The 19,934-nt window shown below is 49.4% G+C and overlaps 1 protein-coding gene across 1 annotated transcript in view; it reads right to left on the bottom strand.

Annotated features, from left to right (window-relative positions):
* Positions 1–6,839: 6,839 nt before the first annotated feature.
* The window catches only part of DPYSL5 (dihydropyrimidinase-like 5), a 42,893-nt gene continuing 29,798 nt past the window's right edge, over positions 6,840–19,934 (bottom strand). Inside the window, exons 6-12 of the mRNA XM_012652471.1 lie at positions 19,382–19,457; positions 18,064–18,220; positions 15,529–15,670; positions 13,817–13,959; positions 13,176–13,383; positions 9,197–9,365; positions 6,840–7,128 (exon numbers count right to left, since the gene is read on the bottom strand). Coding sequence (XP_012507925.1) covers positions 7,043–7,128; positions 9,197–9,365; positions 13,176–13,383; positions 13,817–13,959; positions 15,529–15,670; positions 18,064–18,220; positions 19,382–19,457 — 981 coding nt within the window. The 3' untranslated portion in view covers positions 6,840–7,042. The remainder of the gene's footprint in view (positions 7,129–9,196; positions 9,366–13,175; positions 13,384–13,816; positions 13,960–15,528; positions 15,671–18,063; positions 18,221–19,381; positions 19,458–19,934) is intronic.

Below are 19,934 nucleotides of genomic sequence, written 5' to 3'. Positions count from 1 at the left end.
AGTTAATTTAAACAAATGTAAAATTTTGTTTTTTTACCTTTGAGATGATAAATTAATGCAGAATGAGAATCAGGGATTTTGGAGATAGCATAACTGATTTCAATAAAAATTTGCATTTCATAGCTAGAAAATTCCAAACGAGAAAAAAATTGAATTTCTGCACTAAAATTAATAGCTGAATTTTTTTGTAAATGTAAAATGTGGGATTTTGATAGTACTCTAGGATATTCTACTGAAATGTCATAATTGGAAAAACATGTCCTTTATCAAATCATTCAATAAAACTCACATAATCTGAAATTATATGAATCAATAGAGAAGTTTCAACTTAACTTTATGGGTACCATTAAAGGAATAATATCTCGTATAATTTCTGAACAGTTCCTTATTAATTTTACCTGGTTAGTCTCTGTTTTTTCCTAGAATTGGATTTTGGAAGTTTGAATTCAAATAGCATTAAGGTAATGGATACTTGTTCTTCAAAGGCTCCACAAAGTCAGTGTTATGTAGTTAAAATAAGCTTACTCTGTGTTTGCATGTAAATGCACGCGTGTGTGTGTGTGTGTGTGTGTGTGTGTGTGAGTGAAGGAGTATAAAGTCCTAAATTAAGGCCTAAATTTTGACCTGTGAGTCAGGATTTCAGATAAAACCTCAAGAGCTTGTATTTATAAGACTATTTCTTATTAATCTTTTGGCATTCTAAGATACTGGTATCTTCTTGGTCCCCCATTGTCAAACTAAAAATTTTACAACTGATTGTGAGTTTTTAAAAAAATTCCTAACTGGGATAATCATTTAGCAAACACCTGAAAAACTTAGTATAAAAATACATAGTATATTTAGTCACTGTAAAAAGAAGAGCTTATTGCTCATAAAAGGGAACCACAAAGTTTAAAGAGTTGTAACAGACTTTAGCCAGGTGATCAAGGTCAACACCATCATTAAAGGTCACTCTGACAGTACACACCCTTGATGTGAGGTGATGAAAACAGCACTTCTATAGTTTTCCTCCTAAGAACTCCTAACAACCACCTAACCATTTGAGAAAAGCGGGAGATAAATTCCAATAGAGGAGTATCCTACAAAATATCTGAACAATAGTCCTCAAAACTTGTCAAGGTCATCAAAAACAAGGAAATTCTGAGAAACCATCATAGCCCAAGGGAGACAATTAAATGTAATGTAAATGTAATCTGGGTGGGATCCCAGAACAGAAATGGGACATTAGATGGAAACTAAGGAAGTCTGAATCAAGTATGGACTTTAGTTAACGATAATGTATCGATATTGGCTCACTGATTATAACAAATATGCCACACTGATGTCAGATGTCACTGCTAGGGGAAGCTTGGTGGGAGTATATGGGAGTATATGGGATCCTCAAGTTTTCTGTAAATCAAGACTTTTCTAAAAAATAAAGCCCATTAAAAAAAAAGCTAGAATTTAAGTTAATTTAAAAAAAGAATTTAAGTTAAAACTTAAAGAAACTTTAATATACAAAAGATCTAATTTATTCAAAAAATTTAAATGGAGGCAGAATTCCCTTGGCTAGAACTGATACATATATATATGTAAACCTTGCACTAACTAACTATGCGTTCAGTTGTTGTAGATGACCAGATAGTGGTCGAGTGAAAATGTGGTACACTGGAGATTTGGGCCACTTGAGTGACGCTGGTAAGCAGACCTTTCTCGCCTCCTCTAGGAGTTGACTTGCCATCAGGAAAAGACTTGAAGCTAAAGCCCAGTGAGAACTTAGAACTGGCAGAAAGGATAGAATTCAGAAAATAAAGGTTTTAAAGAACCAAACCTGTAGTATTAAAATTTTTATATTAAGAGGGACTCTCTGAATGTTTGGCATTTTATGTATTTCTGTAAGAAAATTTTGGCCTGTTAGAGCACCTCATAACTAATTTAAAATGTATAATTTAAAACATGATTTTAAATTGAAATCTTACTAACTGTATGCTTAGCATCGAAACATCTAAGATTTTAACTCACTATATTTATGTTTAATTTATTAGATTGGTAATAATTATTTTGCACTTAGCAAAAATATTTAAAAGGGAAATAAAATTTTACATGTCATTTAAAATGCTGAAAAGTGTTTAAGCTCATAAATGGAATCAAAGGCCCTTAAAAGCAAGTGACAGAATTTGGTAGACTCACAACTTTTAATGAGATAATAAGGTCCATAAGGTCAACCGGAAAGCTTAGAAAAGCATCCCAAGGCCTTCACCAGCCTGTGGTATCCACAGTGCTGACTCACCAAGCCTCCAAGAGCTTGTTGCGGGAAAGCGCTAAGTCACCAGTCGCTGTGGAAGAACCCAGCTTTCCACGTCCCCACCCCCTAGGCCACCTCTTGTCTTTCAGTGATGGAAAAATTAACTCCTGGACAGGCATAGCAATAGCCCAGTGAATGTAGAGGTGTACATCAGGTGACCGTGTAACTTACTGTCCAAACCAGGACACGTGTGAAAGTGAAAGGGGGCTCTGTTAATAATTATTCTGGGGCAACAGACTTAAACCAGCATTGTCCTGGGCAACCCGGGGCATCTGGTCCCTCTGGGTATAAACGTGTAGTTTGTAAATCCACAAGGGGAAGAAAGTAAAGAACTCAGCTTCCATCCTAAGACAGTACCAAGTGTCAACAAAATGCCAGATTCTTTAGTGTTCTACTGGAAAAGCACTAAGCGCCCTTTCAAATGTATGTTATCACAACACTGTCAAGCAGACGTTTATTAACTGAGGACTCTAAGGTCTACTGCCCCTGCGTGCCATGAGGTTTCTTCTTCATACCGGGGGTGTCTGTCATGAGACCCTCTGTCCTCCACTGACCACAAGCAATTCTAAGTATTAAGATGCCCTGGTTTGCCCCGGACAATGCTGGTTTAAGTCTACTGCCTCAGATAATTATTAATAGAGCCCCCGTTCACTCTCACCCAGCTTGCACCTGTATACAGAAGTCAACCTGTGACTCTGAGTTGAGAAATTGAGGCTGATGGCTGCCAGCGGCTGACTGGTTCAGGTTTCCCCAAATGCAGATTCCCGTAAATGATCAAGCCTTATTTTAAGGTCTCAGTCTATGATCTCTTAGTTTTGTACAACTACATACATACAAAGGCATCCTGTGTCTTCCTGGGTATCTTTTATTTTTTCTCTGTAGACTGCCGGATGCCATGCACATGGCGTGCCAGATGTGTGGCCATGTTATTTTTTTCATCCAAACAGTTACTATGGGTTTTTGGCAGTTGATCCAATTCTGGTGTGCTCTCGTGCTATGGGAAATAGGGTAACAGAGACGCTTTGGCTCAGTACATCCCAGGGACTTGGCATCCATCTCAAGCCAGCACCCCGTGTTCACACCTGGCTTAGAAGCCACCAGAGCTGGTACACACAGCCCATTTCATCACAGCCAAGAGCCTGGCCCCGGCGGCAGTGCTCCCGTATTTCAGTCACATTTGTAGATGGGCTGCTCATTTGATGGCAGTTCTCCTGCCACCAACAGCATTCCCTCTTCAGGGTTTTGAATTTTGAGGTTAGGAAATAAGTACAAGCGACCCCACAGTACTAAAGGCAACAGTTTCATTCACTCTTTAGTGTGATCTTATGAGGCCACAGTTCCAGCAGCAAAGGGTTCTGCTGGATGGAGAGAGGGCTATGGGCTTCCAAAGTGGCAGCCAAGACAATCGGTGACTCAAGGTAGGTGGGGGGGGGGCAATGTAGTTTTTTCCCTTTTGTATCTAATGCTTCCTCCTAATTATTTCTGTTTCAGATGGCTTAGCAACCTTGTTCTGGGGAATCTGGCACCAAAAACCTTGGTTTTGTTCCCATCAGAAATTCTGGGAACAAAAAGCACAGTGAATCTCTCAGGAGGGAGGGCTGACTCGTAGTTGTTGGCCACTGAGGTTCCTGTCCCTCAACGTATTTTTTTAATCTCCAGACCCTACTCAGGTGTCCCAGTGAGCTGCCACCCAATGGCAGAGATGGACCAGAGCTGAGTTTTCTTAGTACTGAAGCCTCGCCCCAGCCACGGTAGACATCCCCTGCCAGACTCCCTCTTCTTGGAAGAAACACAACAGAGACCAAGTGAGAAGTAGCTACAGTTTAATACAAACCTGCACCAGAACACAACGTGTCGGGCTGTTTTGTTTTTGCCTCAAACAGGTGGCCAAAGCACAGGACCATGTGTCGTCTTGGTTGACACAATCTTAGCACCATGACATTTACAGAAGAGTGGGAAATCGCTTGGGCGCTGGGGAGCTGGCGGCTCCTCCCTGACCCCAGGCTGTGCCTGCCGCCTCAGGAGCTGGAGGGGCTTTGGGTTTCTGCGTGGTTCTGTGGCTTCCGGGTCAGTATCGGAAAAGCCCTCATCACGACACTGGCCTGACAGAGACCTACTGTGGACTCCTAGCACTACGCACACGCACACACGCACACACACAGTAGCACAATTTTCTGGTAACTTAACCCCACAAACCTAGAGAGCAGCTAAGGCAATAACAACAGTATTTATTCAGCAAGTACAAGACCAGTTTGAGAGCTGCATTCAGTGCAACCAGAGACCCTTTTATTCCAACCAGGAGCCAGTGACAGAGCTGGTGATGGTGCTGGCTGGAGCTCTGCACGGGGCACGGAGTGGGTGGTGGGGGATGACCGCTCATTTGGCTCCTTGAACCTCCTGATTTCCATCTAGAAGCTCCTGGGTGAGGGCAGGGTCTATGTAAGGGCTAGGGGTGGATGAAGTGGAAGGTCTACAGAGGACCACTCCAAGATGTGGTCTCCCAGAGCCACGATCACGCATCTCTCGGGCGGAGGCACTCAGGGAAGGTAAAGCTGTCCTGGCCCAAGCAGGGACACTCTGCCCAGATGGCCACCACCACTGCTTGGCTCTTTGGCATCTGCCCAAGGCTTATGACCCAGCGAGGGATGAAAGGGATAAAGATGATGTGCACTGTACCAGGAGTCAGTGTCACGGTTTCCCTCACCTATGGTAGCTTTCCCAGGCCCGGGTCCCTACCTCCTGTCCCCATGGCTGCCACCTGCCATGAGCCCCTTCACTGTCTCTGCTCCCTGGGTTACCACCTCTGTCCTCTCAGCCCCTGAGTGAGGAAACTGGAAGCGAAGGGAGAAGTGAGGGTGTGGATGCAGCTCAAACCACGTGGCAAGCCCCCAACATGGGACTAGTCTTGGCTCGAACAGAGAATATGCATTAGTTTGTTTACAACGAAGATGAGAAAAATCGATCTACCTGTGCAAAACAAAGCAGAATGCCTACCAGGAAAGTAAGTCGTCTAGTTGGTTAAATCCTCTGGTGGGATCTACAATGGATGTCACCCTGCACCTCCCCTCCATGGTGGGGGTAGACAGTATGAACACTTCTGGGGTCAGAGGGCCTAAACTTTGTGGGCTTCAGTTTCCTCATCTGTAAAATGGGAAGAATAATACATGCTGCATCGTCATGTGGACCAAGTGAGAGGCCATATATGAAAGTGGTCTGAAAACATGGAAAGCACTATAGAAATGTGCAAGGGTATGACCAGTAGTCAAGAGTCCAGGAGTCTCATGCAAACCTTATGAGCAACATGAAATTACTTCCCGAGGGGGAGACAAGGTCTAACAAGTGGAGGTGGCTGATCACTTGGGGTGGATGGAAATCACCCTGCCTCTAGTGTTTCCATGGAGACATCCGCTGAGCTACAGGGGCAGGTAGGGCCCAACTGGATGTGGGAGGAGCTGAGGCCACAAGCCGGTGAGGGCGTGCAGCTGACCGCGGGAGACCACGGCACCTGTGCAGCAAGGCGCAGGTTCTGCAGCCGGGTCCCGCGGGCCTAGAGTCTCCCTCCCTGGTGTCTGGCAAGCCCTCTCCCACTCCCCTCTCTCAGCAGGCATGAGGCCTCTTGCCAATCACATGGAGTAGCGCCGGGCCTTTGTCCAGCAGGGGGAAGTTACGGGAAGTTGTGTGTGTGTGTGGGGGGGTGGTGGTGTTAGTGCTGGGAGTGACCAAGGGCAGAGACGGGGAAAGTCACCCTGCTGCCTGAAGGGCCAGCATCTTCAGGGCTGGCATGCCAGGCACCCCCTCGGAACACAGGGACCTAGACTGGGAGGGAAGGGGAAGGGAAAGGCCTGGGCTGGGGCCTCTGGCAGCCCGGAGGACCCCAGGTGGGGAGGAGAGGGGCCCCCACCGTCTCTGCCCTGTGCTGTCTGGTTGGTGTCGAGTGCAGCATCTCCTAAGGACCACATCTACTCCTGTTGCTATTCTATGCTAGTGACACGAAGCACCGTTATTTTTCACAGGATGCACAAACAAGTCAAACCAAACCACTGCGCAAACCAAACGTGCAAAACAAAACCATTTACACGCGCCTGGCACCAGCCTCGCGCCCCGCCCAGCTACCCTTCTGGGCCTGTGACTCCCACAGGGCGTGGGTGGGGAGTGGAGGAGGCTGGCAAAGGGCACAGGGTGTCCCAACCGCACCCACACCCAGGGTGTCCCAACCGCACACACAAGGCCAGAGGTGAGTTGGGAGGACTGGACGTCCTGGGCATGGCTAGGAAGCTGACACCTGTCTGACTTGGGAAATGTCACCATGGGGCCTAAGGGAGTGGGGGAGGAGGCCTTCACTTTTCAAACACATCTGCTAAAGTGCTCTGGACAACCGGCCGGTCAGGCAGGGGGCAGGGCACTAAAGTCTGGGCTTTCCCAAAGCCAGCACATGGAGGCAGTGTGAGAGGAGGGGCTGGCCAGGGCTCTATGCAGTGGGCTCTGTGCATAGTGTGGGCTTCCTGGGCCCCAGAAAAGCCGGCCGAGGCCAAGGCAGGAAAGGACCAAGTAGGAGGAACACATCTCAAAGTGCCTGTTAGGGTTGGCTCGAAGCACAGTGAATCACGTTTCAGACATGGGAGGGCTCCCGGGGTCCTAGGGCCCCCCTCAGGTGGTGTGCTGCCCAGCCCAGCCTCTCCTGCCCGCTGCAGCTGTGGCCGGAGGGTGTGCGGGCTGGCGGCAGCGGTGCATCCTCACGTGGGGGGCTGGGCAGTGCCTTTACCAAATGCCACTTGACCTGCCTCCGGGGGGAGCGAGGATCCGAGCCGAAGCTCGCTTTGGAACATGGTCATCGATCTGGGAACCTGCAGGGAAGGAAGCACAGAGGGTGAGCGGGCTCTCGGGCCTGGGTGACAAACCACAGCCAGCATCTACTGGGGGCTCAGTACGCGCAGGGGCTGAGTTAAGCCCTCTGTGTGTGTTATCTAGTTTAGTCCGCACAATGCCACCCCATTTTACAGATGAGGAAACTGAGGCTCAGGGGCTTAAGTAACTTGCCCTGTGTTACACAGTGTGTAAGTGCTGGAGCCTGGATTTGAATCGAGGTTTTCCTGATTCAAAGCCTACATTGTTAACTGCCCCACTATGCCGACTTCACTGCTCCCAAGCCTCGCACCTGGTCTCTCGCCATGCATGCAGGCCCTGGACCAGCCTGTTAGCCTGCGGGCCTTGGTACGTAGACCTCGGTGAGTAAGAAAGGCAGAAAAAAGAGAGGTGCTCTGTTGTTCTGGAAAATGAAAGAACCGTATCTGAAAGGCTCCATATCTTGACACCCCAAGACTTAGTAAGAAAGGGAGGGTTTCGTGTCCCAGAGGGCACAGTGGGACATTCCTCAGCCCTTACCACTGAGAACAGACAAGATTTGGGGTGGAGGGGAGGTGACAGGCAGTCTGATGTTTGCTGTGTCTGAGGGGGTTCTGCCCAGTCCTGGCTCTTGTCTGGGAGCACAAGAGGTGGCTCTGGGGTCTTGCTGCTGCAGGCGGGGCCATGTCCAGGCAGCCGTGGGAGTCCATCCTGCAGGGCTGACAGGCTTGAGTGTCCGGGAACAAGGCCTTCATACAAGAGTCCCTTTCTGGCTCCTAGCATTCACGTCCCATCGATGGTGGGAGTGGCAGTGGCCCTCAGGGTGGGAGACCATTATTTCAGCGATGAAACTGGCTCTGAGAGGACCACTCCCCGCAGGCTACCAGCACCTCCAACAGGAACCTTGTGTCTTCTGGGCACACAGGAAGCTCAGCACGCAGGCCCCGCGCCCTCGGCAGCCCCTGTTTCAGCCTCTGCTTCCGCCTCTCGTCTGAGGATGGTTTGTGTACGGGTCTCACCTCCCCAGTGCACTCCACAAGCCGGGTGCACAGACTGGCTCCTGCTTCTCCTGCTGTGCCTGCTCGAGCCCAGCCTTAGAGCGGATGCTTGGTCCCTCTCTGGGCTGGTTCTGAAAGCGGCTCAGCTGTGTCCAGGGACACCCAGGCTCCCTACCCCTCCAAGTGATGGTGACAGTTTCCACCGAAGCTGCCCGAAGGCCCCAGCCTCTGTTTGTTCTCCACTGAGGGTCACCGTTTATGAGGGAATGACCCCCACCCCTCGAATCCCACAGAGCACCTGAGATATGTGTTGTTGACAATAACAAAACCCCTGCGCACAGACAGCCACCACCTAGAGGAGCCCACGGCTGGGCGTGCTGGTGTTGGTGGGAGGGGCAGGAAACAGCAGATCTTGGCATTAAGAACTGGGATAGGACATTTCCAAGGAATTCAGATTCTGTAGATGGACTGGGGCCAGGACACGACCCAGGGGACAGAAAGCTAAGAGAAGAAACTGGGAATCAGAGGTCACGAGAGAAAACATTTTACTGCAAATTAATGATGTCTATGTAATTCCTGGCAAAAAAGAAGGCGACGACAGGGCCGGGGTGGAGCCGAGTGTGGAACGGGGAGGGAGGACAGGGACACAGAACAGCAGGATGGGGCGCTGCAGAGAGGCTGTGAGGTGTGGGCTGTGGGGGACGGTGGCAGGGGGATGGAGTGCAGTCCCATGAACCACACACAGGGCTGACCTCTTGAGCTCAGATCACCTCTGGGGCACCCCCTGTGTGCATGGCCCTCAAGATGTTTCAAGGGACAAAAATATCTGTACTTAGAAACCATGGGAGAGCCACGGCCTGTTGGAGTGGCTGGTGCCCATGGGCAAGGAGAGCCTCCCATCCCCACCAATACTGGAACCGGTACTCACCACTGGACATGGGCTGGGGGAGGGAGGAGATGCAGGGGAAAAGCAGGACTAAGTCCCACTGCCTGGGTGGGCCCTTCCTCCCCCGACCCCCGCCTTTCCTCTCCTGCCTCCCCCAACTTCCTCCCGCCACGCCCCGGCTCTTACCAGAGAGGCTGAAGCTGGATTCATGAAGGTCCCGCATGCCCCCGTGTCGGGTGACCGGCCGGGTAGGAGTGTCTGCAAGTGGTGTTCCCATCTCTTTTTTCCCAGGATGCACGACAACAGCGACATCTCCCAGGTAGGGCGTGCGGTCCACTCCCCTAACCTTTAAGGTCTAGTGAAGGACGGAGGAGGAGCGAAGGGAAAGGACAACACTGTTAGAGCTGAGTGACACGACTGCAGCTTCCTTGGCGGCCAACAGGACTGTAGATGCTGCCACTCTGCTCAGGACCCAAGTGATTGCAGGTGACAAATCCTTCTTATACCTTGAGCCCAGGGGCTGGAGAGTTCTTTTCTTGTATCTCCTAAATAGCATGTGCATGTGTGTGTAAGTATGCGTGCATGTGTGCGTGTGTGTGTGCACGTACAGAGAGGAGACACCCACTGGTTGCCACTCAGCACGGGTGGAATCCTTACCAAGGTAGCCGGCAGACTTCCGAGGTGCTCAACCTTAAGAGAGCACCCCTCACACAGAGCAATGTTATCTCCTCTGTTAGGCTCCGAAGAGGCCACACCCTTCACTGTGGTCTGACAACTTTGTGGGAAGAGAGGCTAAACATACCCACCCTGGAGAGGAGAGTCCCCCAGTAGCAATGCTGGTTAGTTCTGTACTCACAAAAGCAGTAGAGTTAACAGCCTGTATTCTGCAGGAGCCTATACTGCCTGGTTTCTAGTCCCAACCCTGGCACTTGTACAGTGACCCTGGTAACTGACCTAACTTTTCTGTGGCCATTTCCTTATTGGAATGATAATATACTAGTACCTACACACAGAGCTGTTGTGAGATCAGACGAGTTAATATATTTAAAGCTCAAAGAACTGCTCTGGCACAGACACGACATGGAAGTACTAGCAGTTAATTACTACTGCAGAAGTCATTTGTGGCCCCATGCCACAGTAAGCAGTGCTGCTGTGAGGAGGAGGAAGTGTGGGGTGTGCTGCAGTGTCCGAAGGAGCAGTACAGACGATCCCCTCACTGGCACCCCTCAGGGACATGACCTCAACCTCCCTGTTACTCGATACTTACTGAAAATCTTGAGAGAAACAACAGATGTGGAATGTTCTTCCTAAATTTTTTTCTACCAACTTGTTTCCTTATTTTTTTTCCTCTTAGACATGGGGAAGAGAGGAATAGACAACATTTCTTAAGCACTTATGGGCTAGACGCTGTTCTCAGGACTTTCCACGTGTTAATGCATGTAAGTCTCACACGACCTTATGAGGGGAGTGTTATAACCACCCATGCACACAGGTGGAAGCTGAGGCCCCAAGGGGTTAAGCAACTTGCCCAAGGTCGCACAGCTGCTAAACAGCCGGGCCAGGTGTCAAGCCGAGCTCTGGGGCTTGCTGGCTCAACACCGTAATGCCGTTCACGACCTCCGGCTGAGACAGAAAGAAGGGAACATTCTATTTATTATTGATTCCAAAGCTTACTTAGCCTTTCCCCAAAGTTGTTTTTTGTTCTTAATAAAATACCTTCCCCATCCATCTGTCGTCTTTTGACTTTGCCAAACTTTCTCTATTGTGTTTTACAAAAGTAACCCCATCTGCTTCAAGGACCTGAGTTCTTTCTAGAAGTTGTGAGCACAGGCACTGGAGAGCAGACGACCCAGTTCTGTGCTCTCAGCTTCCCACCCCAGGGAAGATGGCTTGTGTGGCTTCTGGGCTAGCATCACCTCAGCTTTGCCACCAGAAGAAGGGCTTTCTCCCTCCGTTTCTTCAGCAAATTCCCTGGAAGTGCTCGGATTGGGCCATCTTGGGCCGCGTGCCCCACCCCTCCCCATGGCTGACTGGATGAAGATTAGAAATTGGCAGCTTCACTACAGCCCCCAGGTGAAAGTGGAGGAAATAAGGTGTTGCTCAGAAGGACAGGTACACTATTCACAGAGTAGGCAGGTCCTCGGGTAGACCAAACAGATATTCAGCACAACCCCCAGTGGGCGGAAGTTCAGGCTCCTGAAACTAGACCACTAAGGACTAACTGGTCTACCCAGGCCCTCGCATACGCGGTAACTGACTCTCGGCAGTGCCGGGTCCTGAAGCTCTCCTGGAGTCAGCTGAAGTGCTGCATTCACGAGAGTGCGGGAATATCTTCGTAACTGCAGCTTTTCCTTTGTAGTATTTCTGGGAACAGGAGGGTAGATTTCCTACCTAGTGTGAGCTGCGAAGCATCCAGTGTGTGCCTTTTCCTCCAACCACTCCTTCCTATAATGGCCACGAGCTCTGGGGAAGCTTCCTTCCAATCGGGTCCGGGAGCTGTTGTCCCCCACTGTGGCTGTCCAAAGCAGTGGTCTCCTGTGAATTGCTATCTACCTTACATTTTTGTGAGGTTGGATTTTAGAGGCTTGAACCATTTTCTCTGCCCTCTTTTGACCCTATTTCTGGACTAAAATATCTTTTTGGGATGGCCACAGACTGTTGGAAGATTTTTTTTTTCAAACTGAGACAAAATTCATATAACCATAAAATCCACCATTTTAAAGTGTACAATTCAGTGGTTTTTAGTATATTCACACCATCACCACTGTCTAATTCCAAAATATTTTATCACCCCCAAAAGAAACTTCATACTTAATAGCAGTCACTCCCCATTCTCCCCTCCCCCCAGCCCTAAGCAACCACTAATCTACTTTCTATGGATTTGCCTCTTCCAGACACTTTATATAAATGGAATCATACAATATATGGCCTTTGCGTCTGGCTTCTTTCATTAAGCATAATGTTTCAAGGTTCATCAAGTTGTATGTAGCATTTATCTCTGTACTGCATTTCTTTTTATGGCTGGAGAATATTCTGTTGGGTGGATATAGCACAATCTATCTATTCAACCGATGATGGATATTTCAGTTGTTTCCATTTCTTAGCCTTTACGAGTAATGCTGCTATGAACAATCACGCACAAGTTCATACATGTGTGGATGTATGTTTTCATTTCTCTTGGGTATGTACCTGAGAATGGAATTGCTGGGTCGTATGGTAACTCTACATTTAACTGCCCAACTGTTTTCCAAAGTGGCTGCACCATTTTACATTCTTTCCATCAAAGAATGAGGGCTCCAATCTCTCTATATCCTCACCAACACTTGTTATTTTCCATGTTCTTTGATCAGAACCACCCTTTGTCAGTATTCTAACGAGTGAATACGTTGCTCTCCTAGCTCTGTCTAGCACATTCTGCAGGGGGAGGGCTGAGGCTCCTGTGCATCATCCACATCTGGGAAGCCTATTGGAGATTTGACCATTCACCTACCCTGGGTTTGCTTTTGGATTTCACAGTGTGATAACTGAAGTCATGCTTTCTCCAGACAGCCCAGGCCTGCTCCCCAACAGCAGGCCAGGCTCTGGACTGCTTCCGACTGTTGGCCTTAGTTTCTCTGAAAGCTCTGGGCCTTCACATGTGGAAAGCGTGCCACAGAGTGGATCTTTTGTGTTAATATGCCTGCTACTCCAACGCTATAGATGATGGCTTTTCAAACACCAGTTCTACCACCGCTTACTACAGCAAGAGTGTGAGGGAACCAGGTAGCGGCTGTAACTCCAGGGGCACCCCTGAGCCTGCACATCAAGAGGAACGCAGAGGTCTCACACACACACACACACACACACACACACACACACACATACACACTCACACACACACATACACTCACATTTCCCTCTTGTGCCTCCAGGAATTCCAAGACTCCCTGTTTGCCTGATCATTTAAAATTCTATCTGGTAGTCAAAGATGGGGAATAGAAATCAGCATTTTCTGACTCTTCCTTGTCCTGTCACACCCTGCCCTCTCAATACTGGATAGATGGCAACAGAATTTGGTAGAAAAACAGAGTGAAAACACCCATGAGATTTAAAACAGTCATGTAAGATGCCCCCCAGCAGGGGTGCCAACCTCTTCCCACACGTCCTCCTCCCGCCCTGGATTTACCTTCTCTCTCTGGACCAGCTTCTTGTAGACAGTGTCTGGGAAGGACCTCAGGGGACAGAACTTGCCGGTGCCCTCAGCACACATGAAGACCCCGTTTTCGTACACAACGCGCCCGCGGCTAATGGTGACCAGCGGCACGCCATGGCAGCGCATGTTCTCGTACAGGTTGAAGTCTCCTCCCTGCACCTGGGTGCTGGCTGAGATGGTCCTGGTGGGGAGGCAACGCGGAGAGAAAGCTCTAAGGAGAGGTAAAGATGTCGCAGCTCAATGGGAAGGGCGACCCTCAAAGCCTGGCTGTTATGGGCTGAATTGGGTCCCCTCGAAATACTTATGTTGAAGTCCTCCAACCCCCAGTACCTCAGAATGCGACCACATGTGGAGATAGGGCCTTAAATGTGATAATTCAGGTAAAATGAAGTCATATAGGCGGGCCCCAATCCAGTCTAACTGGTGTCCTTATAAGAAGAGGAGGTTGAAACCCCAGACATGTGTGCACAGAGGAGAGATGGCCGTGGGTAAGCTGGGGTCAAACTCTCCATGCTAGAAGCAGTTGCAAAGATTATACGCCTTTGGAGTTCTGTAATACCAGTTCTGTAAAATCCCAAGTCCCCCCAGCCCTGGAGACCAGCAGCAAATTTTACTTTGTGGCTTCTGGGTCCCACACCACCACATCGGCATCGGCACCGGGGATGACGCGGCCCTTGCGGGGATACAGGTTGAGAATCTTAGCGGCGTTGGAACTGGTAACAGCCACAAAACGGTTCTCATCCATCTTTCCTCCAACCTGAAACATGGCGCAAGTGTCAAGTCAACCAGGCTGGGGTGGTGCCTCACACCCCAGTCCCCTCTGATGCCCGCCTGGGACCTGTTAGCTTAGCTGGTCAGAACCATAGTCCCAAGGAGGTCAGTGCTGTGGGCACCAACTCAGATGAGCCACCACGCTTGTCCCCTGTGCTCACTTCCGCCTTTCTCTTTTTATCCAGCAACAACGGTGAGTGGGCCTTTGTTCCAAAAGGCTGCCTACCTGGTGCAAATCTACCTCCTATTTATAAAACCAGCTCTGCTCACGTGCCCACTACGGATGAGTCAGGCACTTCCCTGCATCTACAAAGGGTGATATAATCTGTGCTCTGGAAAAGCATCTTATTGCCCCACCCACGGAAGCACAGGGACTCTCTTCTAAGGGGACTTCCCGAGCCATCTCCTAGGCTTTCCATGAGCTTAGTCTTGAGGACTTTAAATCTCTTTGGGGCTCATACTTTGTGTTGAATCTAACCCACGGTAGATCAAGACCAAAAACACTTATTCGTGGGCAGAACGGGTGGTGTTCAAATGAAGTCCCAGGCCCCATCTTTTTGAAAGCAACTAGACAAAATATATCAAGAGCCTTAAAATATTCATATTCACTTGGGCCAAAAATCCACTTCTAAGAATCTGTCCTAAGGAAATAATTAGAAAGCCGACAAACCCTCATCAACAAAGAGGTTCTCTATAGCATCATTTGTAAGGGCAAAAACTGGAAACAGCCAAAAGTTCCAAACATCAGGGAAGGATTAAATAAAGTATGGTACTTCCCCTGGAAGAAATATTATTCAGCCATGAAAAAAGATGTTTTTAAAGACATCTTTAAAAACCTTTTTACATATTTTTACTGACTTAAGACACTCAAGGTAAGGCCGGGCGCAGTGGCTCACGCCTGTAATCCTAGCACTCTGGGAGGCCGAGGCGGACAAATTGTTTGAGCTCAGGAGTTTGAAACCAGCCTGAGCAAGAACGAGACCCCATCTCTACTAAAAATAGAAAGAAATTAATCGGACAACTAAAAATATATAGAAAAAATTAGCCGGGCATGGTGGCGCATGCCTGTAGTCCCAGCTACTCGGGAGGCTGAGGCAGAAGGATTACTTGAGCCCAGGAGTTGGAGGTTGCTGTGAGCTAGGCTGACTCCATGGCACTCTAGCCCGGGCAATACAGTGAGACTCTGTCTCAAAAAAAAAAAAAAAGACACTCAAGGTATACTGTTATATAAAGAAAAAAGATAAACCCAGTTGTTAAAATAATGTATAGTACGTGCATAGAACTAGAAATAAATACACCAAAATGTTAACAGTAGTTTAATTTCTAGGTATTAATTTATGGGAATTTTTTTCTAATACTTTTTTTGTATTTTACAAATTTCTATAATAGGTCTTATTACCTTTCTAATTGGGGGATAAAGACCTTTTTTGTTTCGTTTTTGCGTGAAGCAAAGAGCTGGGCTTGAACCAGCCCTTCCAAGAATGCTCTCTGACAGGATCTGTGGGGTGAAAACTCTTGCTAGGATTAGAGCAGGGACGGGGCCCAGAACACATACCACTCCTCTCTCCCAGATGACACTCATGCGGTCCTGCACGCCACTCACTCCGTGTGGGATCTTGGTGAAATCCTCCTTGCCCATAGCCTTCTGCTTCGTGGTGAAAGGCCGGTGATCTGATGCCACAATGTTCAGAGTGTCACTGGGTAGAAAGAAGGACGTGGCCAGTAAGGGGAGGAGGGGTCAGGACCCCAGAGGATGGGGACAGGCACAGGGAAGAAGCCTTGGCTTGGGAACAAGGCAAAGCTAATTCCGATTTCAGCTCTGCCACCTAGTAGCTCTGTGATCTCTAGTGAGTTCCTTCATCTACGTGCATCTGTTTGTTCATCTACAGAATGGCAATTCTCGAGGAGTGTGGCACAGACCATCCATGTCACAAGAGACTTCGGTGAGAACCTTTGGGATGGCAATTTTTAAGAGTTTACATAGTGGGCAGAGAAAAACAGAACTTAGGGTTTAGCTACAGAGACAGTGGAGGTGGTTTCAGCATCACGGAATCACGTGCTGACTCCCTCTCACTGGCTCCCTGACCCCCACCTGCTGGCCACGAGCATTCACAATTCAGTGTTAAGCTTTGCTAAACAACTCAGACCCAAGCCGTCCTTGGATGTGGGGGCTCTAATGGCCTAGAAGGGGAAGGAGGGACAAGACAGAAAAGAAGCCAGACTTATAAACCAATGGTGGTGTGCAAGTCGGTCGGTTCACCCTTGTGCTGTCCAGGACTGTGGTCCTCAGATGGAAATTAAGGCTGTGGGTGGACAAGGCACAGCCAGGCCCTGGAGGGGTTCCCAGCTAGCTAAGACTTGGGGCAGGACACAGAGAGAGGGCACACGGCAGCAGACCTTATGCAAAATGAGGGAGGCAGGCAGCTGGCCCATGTGCAGAGATCTCTGTAGCCAACGCTCAGAGGCAGCGAGGTACAGAGGAGAGAGGATGCCCACTTAGCTAGGCCTGGGCCACCTCGGGAGGAAGAGCCCTTGGAGGGCAGGGAGGGGCTGGCTGGAACAGGGGAGTCAGGTGGGAGAGGCACAACTGCTAGGGCCACACGGTGGGAGCCCTGAGGGTCAGTGAGGAGTCATTTGACTCTGCAGGAGGCACCAAAGCCTTGTGAGCGCGTGTGCACCATCTAAGACGCCTGCTTTGGAAGGACAATCTGGGAGCAGAAGGCATTATTTGACCTGGTGAGGAAGCATATTCTTGAGGCTCTCAGACGACAGCCAGTCAGGCTGCATGCAGGGCTGTCCCCATAGGGGCCTGGCAGGACTCAACAGTCACAGCTCTTGCCAGATGACCAGCGTCTCTGGCCAAACCCGCAGTCAGATGTCTTAGCTCTTTCTGTGCTGGTATCGTCCTGGGCCAGAGAAGCTGCTCTGGGCCCTCTCGGACGCTCCGTGGAGAGTCTGTCACAGAGCAGAGGGTGTGTTCTAGAGACCCTGAGGGTCCCCACATTCTGGACCTGCAGAACCCACCAGAGATGGATGGGTTTCACTTGCTCCTTGGGGCAGGTCGGGACCCCGAGAACAACAGGCTCAGCTCCCATTCTTTAACCAACAGGTCTTACTGAGCACCCCACTTTCTTACAAAAAGCTCCTACACAAGTAGGTGCCCCCTAAGCAGGAGTGAATGAATATGGGCACGTTCCAGAAGTCTCCCAACGCTGCCCTGAATCTGGGAGACAGGAACACCCACCCAAATTGCTTCAAGTTTAAAACACGACTGGCTTTGTCAAGTACTTTAAAACTTTACATGTTCACATAAAAAAAATTCTGGTCCCTTTAAGAAGTCAGATTTTAAATAAAGAACAAATCCTTATATCTATAGATTGTATGATACATCTTATTCCTATATAGCCTAACAAATCACATCCTAAAGCAGATAATTATGAAGGAGCTCATATTTTCTTATAGAAATGAGTTGCATCTCCTGAGTCTACTTGAGTAGACTGTTCATCAAACCATTTTCTTTAAATTGGGATCGAATGGGAAAAGCAGTGTCAGAAAGAGAGGAGCGGAGGAAAGGAGATCTGGGGAGAGGGGGTGGAGGAAAGAGGGAGAAAGTGCAGAAGAAAAAGGGAGAAGGGGAAGGAAAGAAGGGAGAAACCTAGGAGAAAGGTACATGCAAGGAGAGGAAACGTGGGAGGCAAGAAAAGAGAGAGGGGTCAAGAGAAGAGACAGAAAGGACCCCGTTTGTTCTAGCAAAGGCCACATCCTACAGCTCCCCACTGGGCTTTAGAGTAAGAAATCCATGTCCTTATAAGTCTGAATGACCATTGTTCACAGTTTTATATATGCTCTTTACTCTTATACTTCAGAAGCTCTCACTCCAAATCAAGTGGTCACAGAAGCCCAACAGGATGGCAGTTATCTGGTGGGCTCTGGGGAAGGCAATAAAAGCAAGATAATCCTGTGGGCATAATAAAATCGATCCCAGGTCAGAGTTATTTCCTGGGGCCTCTATGACATCTTCTTCAAGATCTACACACTCCCTGAATGGCTGTGCCGTGGAGGCCACAGCAGTCCTGCTAAAACACCTTACTTGGCCAGCAGGCTCATGAGGTAGGTTGAGGTGTTGGTGTCCAGTCTCAGGGGAGGCACCGTGACGTAGGCGGCTGCGTGGGACCAGTCCTGGTGGTAGTAGTGTAAGCCTGTCAGCGTGGCATGTGCCGTGGTGGTCTCGGCCAGCACAACTTTCCCTGGAAGAAGAAGGGTCAAAACCATGACCAGGAAGCCACTGAACCTGGGAGATCGTTGGTCTGAGACTCACATTTTGCAGTGAAGGAGCTGAGGTCAGAGACAGGAAGGGACTTGTCTACGCTCACTGGGGCGTTTGAGAGCACAGCTGGGCTCAAGCCCAGAGAGCTTCCCTGTTCCCCTGCCGACTGCCCGCAAGGAGAAGAGAAGGGTACAGGCACCACAGCCAGGCAGCACCGAGTGGTGCTCTGGGGAGTTGGGCGTGGCTAGAGCACGGTGTGTGCAGGGTGCTGCTGGGAGACTGGGCTTGCTAGTGGGTAGACAGACACGCGGGGCGGAGAATGCTAAGGAGCAGTCGGGGCTGTTTTCTGAACAGGCAGGTGCCGTGAGCAGCTTCAGAGAACCACTGGGGGTGGGCTCCGCAGTAGGGCTGGGGGCCAGGGAGACAGGAGGTGGGAGCCCAGTCAGCAGGTTGGGACAACAGTCTAGGTGGGACCCCACAAGGAGCTTCAGTGAGGGGAGAGGCAGGGGGTGGGATCTAGAGGGGGACGCGGTGTGAAGGCTGGGACGCCCTTGCATCTGTTTCACACACCCAGGTTTGTGACCATGACTTCATGTCTCTTGTTGCCAGGCCCTCACCAGCACCCTGGGCTGGGCTACAGGCAACTGCAAAGCCTTCAGGAATTGCCAGGCGACCAGCAATAGAAGCCATACAAGTGCCCCTCAGGCTCACAGGGTTCCAGGGTAAAGGGAACCTGGGCCCGCACATTGTTCTTTTTCCAGGGACTTCCCAGACACCCCTTGAAATGCCCAATGGATTTGGTCCAGGATTTTATGTGAGTTGTCATGGCAACCTCTAGTAAAACCTAAGGGGCCAAAAAGACACCGATTAATGAGTGAGTTTAAAACTTAGAAAATTGTACCAGACCGAGGAGAGGTGACAGACAATTCTGTGAAGCTGTTACGCCATAAACATGCAGAGGAACCAGCTCAGGATCTAGCCAGGCTAGTGTAGGGGTTCTGAGGAAGACAGTGGTAGAGCAAAGGGAAGGGTGGGTTCAGGTCCTGGAGCCAGGGCCAGGGAGTGCACACAGCTGGTGGGCCTTGTCATTCCCCAGTCCCACCATATTATGTGCACTGCCCACCCAAGCCTAAGGACTCACCTTGCATCTTAGCAGCTGCGATAACGTCACCAGCCGAGATGCTGGACACGTTGACCAGGTAGATCGGACAGTGAGTCTAGACACAGGAAACAGCAGGCAGTAGGGAGCATCGGCCCATAAACCCAACAAGCATCAAAATACCCCCACAAAATCAATGCCGGCACCAGCACCTTCCCCTGGGTGGCTCAACTTCACCCTCAAGGTGACAATCTTATGCTGGGAATATAGGGCTGGCAGCCAGAGCATGGCTGCAGGCTGAGCTACTGAATGAAGCAAGGAGGCAGCGAGCAGCGTCCAACACCTGCGCCCACCAGGAAGGCCAAATGTGGGGCAATGATGGGTCCAGACTGTTGAGTCTGAACCTCACGTTTTCTCCCATACGACAACCATGACTGCAATTCAAAAGGAGGGACTGTCTTTTCTATTTTAATTTACTGTTCATAAACGTGGTGACCTAGAGACCGTCATGTATTATATTCTACGTCTAAAATTATGACATCTGCTGTCTGAAGGCTGCTTATCAGTAGACAGAACGTATCCTGGAGAACAGAAT

Source organism: Propithecus coquereli, unplaced genomic scaffold (assembly GCF_000956105.1).
Source record: "Propithecus coquereli isolate 6110/MARCELLA unplaced genomic scaffold, Pcoq_1.0 Scaffold39, whole genome shotgun sequence".
NCBI classification, from domain to species: Eukaryota; Metazoa; Chordata; class Mammalia; order Primates; family Indriidae; genus Propithecus; species Propithecus coquereli.
The sequence above is the reverse complement of the archived record's forward strand: the minus strand, read 5'-3'. Positions and strand labels throughout refer to the sequence as shown.